This window comes from Lactuca virosa, chromosome 4, assembly GCF_052849685.1.
Source record: "Lactuca virosa cultivar CGN04683 chromosome 4, Lactuca_virosa_CGN04683_v6, whole genome shotgun sequence".
Lineage (NCBI taxonomy): Eukaryota > Viridiplantae > Streptophyta > Magnoliopsida > Asterales > Asteraceae > Lactuca > Lactuca virosa.
In genome coordinates, this window is record NC_136429.1 from 307,688,688 (window position 1) to 307,701,186 (window position 12,499).

At 38.4% G+C, this 12,499-nt stretch overlaps 2 protein-coding genes across 2 annotated transcripts; one reads left to right on the plus strand and one right to left on the minus strand.

The window, feature by feature from the left end:
* Positions 1–4,648: 4,648 nt before the first annotated feature.
* On the plus strand, positions 4,649–10,928 carry CTC1 (conserved telomere maintenance component 1). Its single transcript, XM_079045485.1, has 15 exons — positions 4,649–5,746; positions 5,843–5,961; positions 6,045–6,119; positions 6,220–6,298; positions 6,392–6,454; positions 6,576–6,653; positions 6,753–6,944; positions 7,045–7,149; positions 7,237–7,515; positions 7,610–7,831; positions 8,662–9,108; positions 9,205–9,296; positions 9,838–10,133; positions 10,208–10,461; positions 10,544–10,928. The coding sequence occupies exons 1-15, from the start codon at positions 4,688–4,690 to the stop codon at positions 10,712–10,714; spliced, it is 3,531 nt and encodes a 1,176-aa protein (XP_078901611.1). The 5' UTR covers positions 4,649–4,687; the 3' UTR covers positions 10,715–10,928.
* Positions 10,929–11,114: 186 nt separating this feature from the next.
* On the minus strand, positions 11,115–12,229 carry LOC145108460 (Thioredoxin superfamily protein). Its single transcript, XM_079045486.1, has 2 exons — positions 11,569–12,229; positions 11,115–11,460 (listed from the first exon to the last, which is right to left on the minus strand). Exons 1-2 carry the CDS (start codon positions 12,010–12,012, stop codon positions 11,308–11,310), a joined length of 597 nt encoding a protein of 198 aa, XP_078901612.1. The 5' UTR covers positions 12,013–12,229; the 3' UTR covers positions 11,115–11,307.
* Positions 12,230–12,499: the final 270 nt, after the last annotated feature.

The window sequence follows — 12,499 nt, forward strand, 5'->3', positions numbered from 1 at the left end:
ATTGGGTAACCAAATCAGGCATACCTACACAAGCCATCCTACTGCTGACTAAACAGTCCTAGCATACAGCTCATACAACAGGCATATAAGGCATCCTCCTAGATCCTTAGCCCTAACTAGCATGCAATTCTCAGAATCATATATCAGGCACACAAGGCATCCTCCTAGATCCTTAGTCCTATTCTACCATGCAGTTTTCTGAATCAAAACCATATAGCATAACATATCAAGTATGGGTATCTTGGGGAAAACTTACTTGAGCCCGGCCGGTCGCATGCATCACACACTTCGTCTTTCTTAAAATCCTTCCATTTAGATTTTAGAAAACCATTTTTCCTTGTAAAAACCTTTTAGCCCCTCAGTTTGAGTCCAGACACCCCCGGGGGTGTGTCCGAATCCCTCAAACCAGGGCTCTGATACCAACTTGTAACGACCCAATTTTCGAGTCCAAAAATTTATTTTTGATTAACTGACTCATAAAAACATTCATAAGAAAATACTGTGAAAACACGTCATCTCATAAAACAAAGCATCATGTCTGAAAACCCAAGTCATAAAATAATACATATCAGAGTACAATCCCAGAAAGCTCCATGCGGAAATCATGTGTGTGTGTGTGTGTGATGCGATGCTACGCCGCCGGCTCCTTCCCCTTAGACGAAGAGGTACCTGAAACCAAAACCGAAACCGTAAGCACAAAGCTTAGTGAGTTCCCCCATCATACCACATACCATACAATATCCTCAGTATCTTTCAACCGGTAATCATCATCGGTATCTTTCAACCGGTAATCATCATCGGTATCTTTCAACCGGTAATCATCATCGGTATCTTTCAACCGGTAATCATCATCAGTATCTTTCAACCGGTAACTGTCATCGGTATCTTTCAACCAGTAACTGGGGACTATTCCACCCCCTACCACTAGCATACAACAACAATATATAAACATACAGTCAGGCATATCCGTGTACTGACCTACCCTTTGGTCCTAAGGACCGCTATCAGGGATACCAATCCCTATCATACACGTAACATATCATACAAATAAAACTCATGACCAAAGCATGTAACCAGACCAAGATAATTATCACAAAGACAATCATCTTCTAAATACTCCTCTTTGGTGGGCCGGCATTGTGGCCTTAGACCCACCCCTACTGGAAGGTAACTCACCTCGTATGAGTAGCTGCTGATACTCCGGGCGGGAAACCTCTGTCTGCTGCTGCTCCGGAAACCCTCCGGCTACAATCCCCACAAAACACTTAGTCAGAATCTGACATCTATCCTTAGGGTCAAATGACTACTTTACCCCCAACCAAGTCCAAGTCAAAGTCAACTTCCAGTCGACCCGACTCGCCGAGTTGGTCCGTCAACTCGTCGAGTCCCTTCCCTTTACTCGTCCTTATCCACGACCCGACTCGTCGAGTTTGGCAACGACTCGACGAGTTCCCCTTCCTTACGAACATCAATGAACCTTCATCCGACTCGCCGAGTCGTATGAACACTCGTCGAGTTCACCTTCAACTGATGAACAAGTCCTGACCTCGACTCGCCGAGTTGTATGAACAACTCGTCGAGTTCATCTTCAAACATCAGGATATTGCCTTGGACTTGCCGAGTCTGTTCTAGCACTCGTCGAGTCCCATGAACTCTAGGTCTAAAATTGAGTCCAATGCGTTGGGTCACTCTTTCTGTCCTGTTACAACCCTTCTAACACCCAACTGAGTCCTTTTGACCCTCAACAGATATGGGACTCAAAGCCTTGGACTCGTCGAGTCCCAAGAACGGACTCGCCGAGTCGATAACATCCACACCCTAAATCCTCGATTTCTGATGTACAACACTTGACCAAATGATAGATCCAAGCCCCTAAGCTCGATCTAGCACGTAAAGTTACGAACTTTACGTGCATGCATGGGACTTTTGAGCCAAAAAGGCTCTAAAATGGCTCTAGTGTTGCATGGGGCCTTCCTTGAGTGCAAAAGCAACCCAAATCTGCCTTGTGACCCCTCCCAAGACTTAGATCCGAAGTCTTGACCCCCAACCATGTTTGCAATCATGGTTAGCTACCTCATATGGCTTAAAAAGCCCTAAATCTTCCCCAAAAGGGATCTAACAAACAAGCAAGCAAGGTACAGACTTTATACCTTTCAAAGACTACAAATGATGAACCAAACTCGAATCCTTCAGTCTCCTCTTGATCCTTCTATGCTCTTCCTTCTTCCTTGAGGTCAAAACCCACAAAAATCACTCAAAAGCCTTAGATCTTGCACCAAAACACTTAGGCTTTGCTATGGAGGGTTTATGGGAGCATAAAGGGGCGATGGAGGCTGTATAGGGTTGTTTAAATAGGGTACAGACCCTCATATTAGGGTTTTGTCCAGTCAGAGCCTACTCGTCGAGTCCGGGACCCGACTCGACGAGTCCATCACTTAAATCCCGCGCCTCATCCCGCTTCTACTCGGCGAGTTGGTCCTTCAACTCGCCGAGTCCAAGGCCAAAAATGCAAAATACTTAAATAAAAATACATACCAAGAACCAGGTGCTACACCATTGCACCTTCACTAAGTCGACCTTCTTGTTCCTCAGATCCTTCGTCTTCCTGTCGAGGATGACTACCGGTCGCTCGATGTAGCTCAGGCTGTCATCCACCTGAATATCCTCTAGGGGCACCACTGTAGAGTCATCTACCAAACACTTCCGTAGTTGGGAGACATGAAAGGTACTGTGGATCTGACTAAGCTCGGCTGGCAGATCCAGCCTATACGCCGCCTTGCCCACCCGGGGTATAACCTTGAAAGGACCAATGTACCTGGGGCCCAACTTGCCCCGCTTCCTGAACCGGATGACACCCTTCCAAGGTGACACCTTCAGGAGAACCATGTCCTCGACCTGAAACTCCAGGTCCGATCGGCATAGCTTTTCTGCCGACTCTGAGCAGTCTGAAGCCTGCTCCTGACCTGCTGGATCCTCTCTGTCGTCTTGAGTACCACTTCAGTACTCCCCATGACCCTCTTTCCAACCTTACCCAAGCATATCGGGGTTCTGCACTTTCTCCCATATAACATTTCGAAGGGAGGGCGGTCGATGCTCGCATGATAGCTATTATTATAGGAGAACTCTGCCAAGGGAAGATAGGTATCCCAGCTACCACCGAAGTCTAAAACGCACGTCACAGCATGTCCTCAAAGGTTTGGATGGTCCGCTCACTCTGACCATCCGTCTGAGGGTGAAAAGTTGTGCTAAAATGTAGACGAGTACCTAACTCGTCATGAAATTTCTTCTAGAATCTGGAAGTAAATCGCACGTCTCGGTCAGAAATCACAGAAACTGGCACTCCGTGACGAGCTACTACATCTCTGATGTAGATGTCAGCCAACTTCTCAGCCTAGATGCTCTCCTGGATCGGTATGAATTGGGCACTCCTGGTTAATCGATCCACAATGACCCAAATCGAATCCACTTCCCGTGCGGTCCTGGGAAGCTTCGTGAGGAAATCCATAGTAATATCTTCCCATTTCCACATAGGGATATCCAACGACTGTGTCTTGCCGTGAGGCCTCTGGTGCTCGACCTTGACCTTCCTGCAGGTTAAGCACCTCTCAACGTACCAGGCTACATCTCGCTTCATGCAGGGCCACCAGTAATCAAGACGAAGATCTCTGTACATCTTCGTCGCCCCGGGATGGATAGAAAACCTGGATTTGTGCGCCTCCTCCATCAAAACCTGGCGCACACCTCCATGATACGGAACCCACACTCTCCGATGGAGTGTCAACAACCCGCGACTATCATAGTCGAAGGAGGAAACCTGACCCACAATACGCTCGCCCTTCCGATGTTCCTCCTTCATAGCCTCCTGCTGGGCCTCTCGGATCTGCTCCAAAAGCGGAGTCACTACCGTCATCCTCAAGCAAATATCTCTGATCGGGGTTGCTATGCGGCTAAGCGCATCGGCCACAACATTGGCCTTCCCCGGGTGATAAAGGATCTCACAGTCGTAATCCTTCACCACATCTAGCCACCGGCGCTGCCTCATGTTCAGATTTGGCTTATCCATGAGGTACCTCAAACTCTTGTGATCTGTGTAAATGGTACAGCGGACCCCATAGAGGTAGTTTTGCCAAATCTTGAAGGTGAAGACAACCGCCCCCAACTCCAGATCGTGCGTCGGGTAGTTCGCCTCGTGAGGCTTCAGCTGCCTCGAGGCGTAGGCGATGACGTGCCCCCTCTGCATCAGGACTGCGCCCAAGCCTGAAATGGACGAATCGCAGTACACTACAAAATCCTCCACGCCCTCTGGCAGGATAATATTACCTTATTTTGAACATGTGCTACACGTTTAATGGTCAAATGTGTACGGAAAAAACATGATTACCTAAATACAGAAAAAAAAAAAAAAAATTTATTACCTTTATAAGTTATTAACCTAATAACAAAACCCCAAAAGTAACGAATTGACCTAACCCAAACAAATAACCCAACTTTTTTATATATGTTGATTTCATTATCTCAAGTAAATTGGACATCTTTAAATTTGAACAGTAGGTTCGTCAAAAATCACAATTTTATTTGATCATTTTATAAAAATATAAATAGAAAATTGACTAATTTAAGTTCAATGAACTTCACAGGGGAAACATTTTCCCGCTTTATTCTATAGACCCCCTTTCTCTCGGTGGAAATGGAAGAAGAGAGTTCAGTGAAACTGATTTCGGTATCCGACCTACTCCATCGTCTCCGCCCTATCACCGGCGCGTCGTCACTCTCGCCCAGCCATTCAATTCGTCGTCCTACTCTGTACAAAGACAAACCTCAGCCATCTGATCCACAAAACCCTAATATCCATAAAATCCTTAAACCTCTTAACTACCCAACAGTACTCGTCGGAACCCTAAACCTAACCTTACCTTCTTCATCTTGTTCTAATTCAAGTTGCCTCAAATTCTCCGACCATTCTGCCGCTGTTTGTTGCGACATTCTCGACCTTGATCTTCGGGTTATTGGCCAAAGAATCAGAGTCACTGCCTGGAATTTCCTTCCTATGAAGCCTCACGGCGGATATCTAGAAATTATCAGGTGGAGCCTCGATCAGTCTGAAGAAAATTCCATATCCAAATTTAACGCATTCCATCTGAACTCTGTAGTTCCTGCGTATGAAGAAAGTATAGTTCCTCGTCACTTAATCTACGGTTTACTGGAATCCGTTAGCCCTGTCTCAAATGTTCCCTGTACAGCCCATAAAACCGGTACCAGAAACGTTAACGGTTTTCTAGCTGAGATTACCATCTGTGAGTGCGCATTGTGTTGTTCCAGAGACAAGGTAATGTTATTGCATGATATAAATAGAGAACATAGTAACTCTCATAAGTTCTCTAAATCAAGGATTCTTTATTTTTGTGAATCTTCCTCGATCTGGTATCCTGTTATTTCAAGGTTGGTCGGAAGTATTATGCTTATCTCCGGCATGAAGAAGAAGATGGTTTTCCTTGGAGAAGGGAAGTCTTTGATGATGTATGTGACCACAGAGAAAGCCATCCTCCATCTTCCAGTCTCTAAGAGTAAAAGGGCCATGAATGGAAGAAATATTGCAACCAGAGAGAAAGGGCTATGCAGTGCCCATACAGGAAGTATTACTGGGGTCTACATGCAGGGAATGGTTATAGAATTGGATCAAAAAGTGTTGTTGTTGCTCACAGATCATCAACTCTTGATGCCACATAGTTTAAGAGTTGGTGCAACTGTATGTACATTAACTTCTTATTATGAATACAGAGGTCCCAATTGCTTTTTCTTCAATTCATCCCTTTTCTAATATATAGAGCTTTCCTGCTGATAGGTAACAGTGAGGAATTTTCATCTGGAGAATCCCAAATTTTCTTGGACAAAAGTAAAAGTATTTGGATCATGCTATAAGACTAGCATCCATGTCAATATATTTTCTCCAATTGAAAGCGGGTTAGTGCTACTGCTATATATTTTTTGTGGCAACTATTTAGAAATCTTGTATTTAACAAATTATTCATTCTTTTTGCTTACAGATGCTACCAATCTTTACAATCTCGCAGCCTTCTCAGGAAGTTCATTGAATCACTTTCATTTTCTGCTAGATTATGGTACGAACAATTTCTCATTTACTATTACTTTTTTGTTTTACTGTTATTTTCCTTCATGGTATTTTGTATTTTCCCATTTCCTCACAAGATTCTACCTCAGGGTGTTGCTTGTTGTCTCATCTTTGAAGAAAAAGTTCTCTGGGATTTTATCTGAGATGGAGATCTTAGGATCTAAACATGTAATTAAGTATTTCATCTGTTACGAGTTATTTTCTTGGATAAATACTCTGTTATGATTTCACATAAAATGAACTAGTTAATGTATTTTGCAGATGGAAGGATTAGTTCAGAAATATTCCAGTTCATGTTTACCTTTATCAGTATTCCGATTTCGGGTAAAGTCATTTTTTCTGATTAGCACATTATACCTTGAAAATTATACACAATTATGAAAATGAAAATTACATTTTTGCTATAATTTGTTAGATTTCTCTAAAAACATGTTTGGTTTCACAGCATGGAGTTCTCACAGAATATTGTCAGCATGAGTTATATGGATGTGGCAAAGAAATCGATTACACCCCTCCAAAATTGGTATATTTTAGCAATTAGGGTTTTGTGATTTTCTTTCTTTATTGTTTTAGTATTTCTTTTTAGTAATTTGTATTAATGAAATGATTTCAATTCTTTTAGGTTGTGCCAATTTCCAATCTCATAAGTCATTGTGAGGACATATTCATAAAAAAATTATATCAAAGTGGGAAAGATTCTGATATGAATAATCAATTCAGCAATCTAGTTTGTGGAGGGAAATCTCATGATCAACCAATTAGAACAATCTTGAAAAGTGAAGATGTGAACATTGTTTTGCTTGGAACTTTAAAGGTCATTAAGAAGCCTATTCAGTTTTCTCTAACAAATTTATGAATTTCCTTTTTTATTTTTTTATCCCATTTTTCAACATAGTTGTGTAAATGTGATGTAGATTTCTGAATATTCTAGAAGGTTGCAGTTAGTTGATGCAACAGGCAGTATTGACATAGTCATACCTGATCTTTCATCTGATTGGAGCATTAAAGACATATATGAGGTAACTAATTTTTTTTATAAATTGTAATGATCTTTATTTATATTCATATCTCCATTTATTTTATTTGTTTCTTGTTTATTTCACCAGATAAATGACTTCAGTGTTGTAATTGAAGGATTCCCAAGACAACTACAACATTTACAATCACTCAACAACGATCCATTTTCATGCAAAAACATCTTCAACCATTTTCAATTAACAAGGAGAAAACAATTTACAATTTATATTTATTGCTATATAAGAGACACAAAATCAAGAAATCATATTTTATATCCTAGAATGGATAAGGAGGAGAAATATAAAGAGATAGAAAGTGGAAACTTTCACTTACTTTATTTAATGCACAAATTTCCTCTACAACAAAAGGTATGTGAATATGTGAATAATGTTATTAATTTATAAAACTGCTTCTTGTAATGTTATTAATTTATAAAAAAAAAAGTTCAATTTTTGTTCTCAGTTTGCAGGTGATGATGTTGCTACAAATAATTTAAGTGTATATGTTGAGGCCATAGCTTTTCCATGGAATTTGGTTCTTTATAAAAGAGAAAGAGATTCAGAATCTGTTAAGATGTTAAATGGCAGAGTTGTAAATATGCATATGCAGGAAGATTCTTTTTGTAAAAGAGCTGCAAGGAAGTTGCTTTTGGAGTTCAAATCTGATAGTTTCTCAAAGTATGAGGTTAGCCATTTTCATATTTATCAACTTATCTATTTAGATTTGGATTAAATGCAAGAAATAGCAATTAACAAATTATAGCAATTTGTCTTCCAAATACAAAGGATTTTATACAGAAAAGTCTCATTATTTTGGGATTTTTTTTGATAAAGGCCTAATTTTTTTTTAACAGAAAAGTCTTGATTATTTAATATTTTGCCAAAATTAACAAAAAAGTCCTTTTTTTTTTATTTTGGGTTAACTTTAAAAAAGACCTTATATTTTGAGTTTTTTCCGGATTAAACCCCAAATTTATTTTTTACCTGAAAAAGACCTTGTATTTTTTTTATTTTTTCCGATCCGGACCTTTTAGTCATTTTTTTCCAAAAAAATTATAAAATCTAAGGTTTTTCCGAGAAAAACTAAAAAAGTTGAGGGTTTATTTGGAAGCATTTACAAGGTTGAGGGTTTTTTTCGGGCTTTTTTGGAAAAATGAAAAAATACAAGGTCTTTTTCAGGCAAAAAATAAATTTGAGGTTTAATTTGGAAAAAAACACAAAATATAAGGTTTTTTTTTTTGAGATTAACCCTTTTATTCCAACAGAAAATGTCAAATTATCGTGTAAAATTAAATAATCGGGACTTTTCTATTCAATTTTTTTTAGGACTTTATCAAAAATTTTCCTAAAATAATGGGACTTTTAAAACTTTTAAAGTATGATGTCCTAATAAGGAAAACAAATTGAGAGTATAGTGTTGGAATAGAAAGAAATGAAAGTAGGATGCTCTATAATATAAGAGAAATTAAAAAAAAAAAAAAAAAAAAAAACTTACATGATGACATTTTATGACAGTTATTGAGAATTGGTGGGTATTATTTGGTAAAGCATGATGAGAAAGATCTTATATGCAACTCCTCAAAGGAGTGTGGCTTTGTGAACACTAAATCACATTTTTGGAGTGTTTCTTTTTGTAATGATGATGAGGCTTCATTTCATAAGTTAAATGAGATTGAGAGATGTCCAGATGTTTATGTGAATGTGTCAGTTGACTTTGAGGTCAAACTCAGAGAACTCAAACAAGATCTTATTCTCCCAACTAAACCAATCGAACAAGCATTTAACATTTGTTGGAGTCCTTCCACAACAATGAATTTGGCCAAAGGGGATTTATTATCTTTCCAAGGACTTGTGTTAGGTGTTCATACTCATACTTCAACTCATCAACTTTTTCATCATCGTATATTTCATGGAGTCTCAAGTAGTAGTATTTGTATTCATGTATTAATCGACAATAACATGGTAAAGCTAACTTTCTTTGATCCTTATTTGTTATTGTTTTTTTTTTTTTTTTTGGTTGCCTATGATTATGATTATTTTTCTCTTTGTATTATTTAGGTGAAGATATATAGCAACTTAAGTCAACATAGTTATCCAATTGGATTTGGGCCAGGTGTCAATGCTAAGTTTTACCGTGTTCTTTTAACATCGTATGTGTCCTCAAATCTCAATCTAGAATCTACCTACGTGGTTTTTTTATATGCTTTATTTTTTAATTATTCATCTACCCATACCCATATAAATAGCAATATCATCAAAATACAAAACAATTCTTTTTAATGCTAATCTCATAAAAGACCTTTTTTATATATATATATTTATTCCCGGATTAAACGCTATCTTTATATTTTATTTCATGAAAGAGATCTTGTAGTTTTTTCATTTTTTTGGAAAAAACCCTCGACTTTGTCTTTCTTTTTTTTTTTTTTTTTCAAAAAAAAACCCTCAACGTTCTAAATGTTTCCAAATAAATCCTCAACTTTTTTAGTTTTTCGTAAAAAACCCTCACATTTTACAACTTTTTTTAGAGAAAAATGGCCAAAAGGGCCAAGATCGGAAAAAATGAAAAAAATAAAGTTGAGGTTTAATCAGGAATTTGGTGAAGGGAATGTGCTTACTTTATCATCATAATGAATTTGGTGTATTGATTCATAGTTCCTAATCAGTTATTTCAAACTCTATAATGTTTAGTGAAGGGAATGTGCTTAAGTTGACACCTGCATCTTTCATTGAAATCAACTCCATCACCACTGAAGATGACCTAAATAGCAATGACTCAAATGACACATCACCACATATGGAGACCACTTCCTCATTAGCAAATTCACCTCCTGCAACTTTAATTTCTGAAATGATTCACTTCTCACACCATAAACAAATCCGAATCAATTGCAAAGTTGTAGCAATTCATGTATTGGTATTGGAAAAGAATAATGAGCTCCTACACTCAAATGCGAAGAAATTCCCACTTGCTGGTTTATTAATCGGTATGCTTCTTCTTGAAGATCATTATTTAACCAATAATGTGAAAATATTTTATCATGTTCATTTTTTTTAATAGATGATGGATCATCCACATGTTGTTGCTGGAGTGATAATGAAAGCGTGATTACTTCTCTTTTGGGATTAACATTGAAACGTTCAAGAACAAGTTTAATGAAGATTTTAGATGAGCATGATTCGGTTTTAGTGAAGAATTACGGATGCTTCTCTGATTATTCTTGTGTGGATGTTAAAGTTTCGGGCAGTCTTAAGGAGTCGGATGAGCAGTTTCTCAAGTCCATTCTACTCCAAGCTTGCTCCACCAACACTTGGGTGAGTATTAAGTAGTCAATATGATGCACTCTACATGTTCGATGAAATGTCTGTGTTTTAACTTGTAGTTATTGTTATGTAGAATGTTGTGGGGAGTATGTTGGATTTGAAAGGCGTGAATGAGTTGGAGGAAAGGTTAAGGAGATTGGATTTGGTGATGCTTCCGATGCAACATATATGGGTTTCTCATGTTTCTCATTTGGATGCTTTGAATGAAGGAAGAAGCATTCTTCAACAACTCCTAAAATCTTGAATTTTTGAACTTTGGTTGCTTGTAACTTCTGTCAGGATATAACATGTTGTACTGTGTTTGACGTGCATTGGACTGACAATGATAGTGCATACGGGAGAGGCCTTTACCAATATAGCATTTTCTTTTTTGTTAGAGTTGTGAAGGAAAAAAATCGACGATTCTTCATAGGCTAAGATCACTATACGTATATTAAATTCAAGTTAAAATAAATGATTTTTGACTTTGATAATTAGATTTTCTTTTATGTAAACATCTTTGTAAATGTTTCCATCCAGTGACGATTCTTTCGAGATATGTTGATTTTTTGTTTAATTTTGCTTATAAGACATCACGTTTATGTATATGCATCATGAATTGTTTGTTTTTGCAATGTTGTTCCTTGCACATCAACAAGAGTCTATGAAAATTAAATTAATCTGTTGAATATGTTGATTCCATTACTAGGTAGCTACCATGTTTAGTTTGTTCATACTTCATTCATACCGTACTTCCTTCATGCATACATCATTCTTCCATAGAAGGAAAAAAAGGCTTTAAATCTATCTATCAAGCAATGTGATTAATATACCATAATAACACCATTCTTAATGATTTTATCTTTCAGATGGGCGATTCATTTTAAGAAGATGAGAAACACCTGCAACAACATGAAGCCGGCTGTTGGGCACACCCGTTTTGGCAAGAGCTCTGCCATGTTTATCCAACAATACAAAACAGGGAACATACTTTATGTCATAGTTGAGAAGCTGCATTAAACCAAATGAGACATTTCATCGAACAGGTAGAGTGCATTTCTATGGGTTGTGGTATTCATGAATAGAACAGAAGAAGGAAAGGGAATCAGAGAGTAGTACCTCAGGCAACCATTTATCATTCTCAGCATCCGCCATAACAATGTTAAGCCAATCAGCGTTCTTATTCTCCACATGCCCGACAAAATCAACCATTGAATTGCAAAGATTACATTTGGGAGAATAGAATTCGATCACTGTAGCGTCTTTTCCATTGGCCAAAGCACATGCCAATGCTCTCTGTTCTAACTCCCCTTGTTCCTCTCCACTCAAACCCTTCGTCTTCGTCGCCAATTTCGAGAACTGGAGTTGGTTTCTGGTTTGGGGTTTTGAGATCGATTCGACGAGTGTTGAAGCGAGGGAGCCGACGGTTTGGATCGATTTGAAAATCCATGGAGGTCCCGAAGAGCATGAGCTGAGGGGTTTGTTTGGATTAGCGTTTGAGTTTACATCCCATGGCCATTTTAAGCAAAATAGAGGTTGTTTCCGAGGAATATCACCACCCATTGACTTCGTATGACAAACTTTTGATTTCTTTTTCTAAAACCCTACAACTAACACTAAAAAGTTACTCCGATTCCGGTGGCGAATACTGAAGGAGGATGAGCAGAAGAAGCAGGGAGAAAAGCCACACTGAACAACTGACCCACAGGTCTCGATCTATGGTTGCTTGGAACACCCCGTTCCTGAGAAATGAAAGACAAGAGAAATGAAAGGAAACGAAAATGAGAATAAAATAAAAAAAATTAGTGTTCCAAGTTTCATTAAATCAGGGAGGAGGGAAATGGGATGATTACTTTCCCTACTAAGTTTCCTTTAGATTTGGGAAGATTTGGAAAGAGAGAACAAAATGATTCATTTTCCTTCCACTTCTCTAAAACTCGGGAACACAAAAGAAAATTCTGTTTTCCTTTCCTTTCTTTTCTCTCATGACTTTCTTTTGTTAAACTCGAGAACGAGACGTAAAAGACGTACGATTACACTTTATTGCTGA

Bases quoted from the DNA above. Each gene is read 5' to 3' on its own strand.
- CTC1 (XM_079045485.1), top strand. From the start codon at position 4,688: ATGGAAGAAGAGAGTTCAGTGAAACTGATTTCGGTATCCGACCTACTC. The intron at 6,120-6,219 runs GTACGAACAATT...ATTCTACCTCAG, and splicing joins TCATTTTCTGCTAGATTATG to GGTGTTGCTTGTTGTCTCAT. The intron at 6,455-6,575 runs GTAAAGTCATTT...TTGGTTTCACAG, and splicing joins TATCAGTATTCCGATTTCGG to CATGGAGTTCTCACAGAATA.
- LOC145108460 (XM_079045486.1), bottom strand. From the start codon at position 12,012: ATGGGTGGTGATATTCCTCGGAAACAACCTCTATTTTGCTTAAAATGG. The intron at 11,461-11,568 runs GTACTACTCTCT...GGTTTAATGCAG, and splicing joins ATGATAAATGGTTGCCTGAG to CTTCTCAACTATGACATAAA.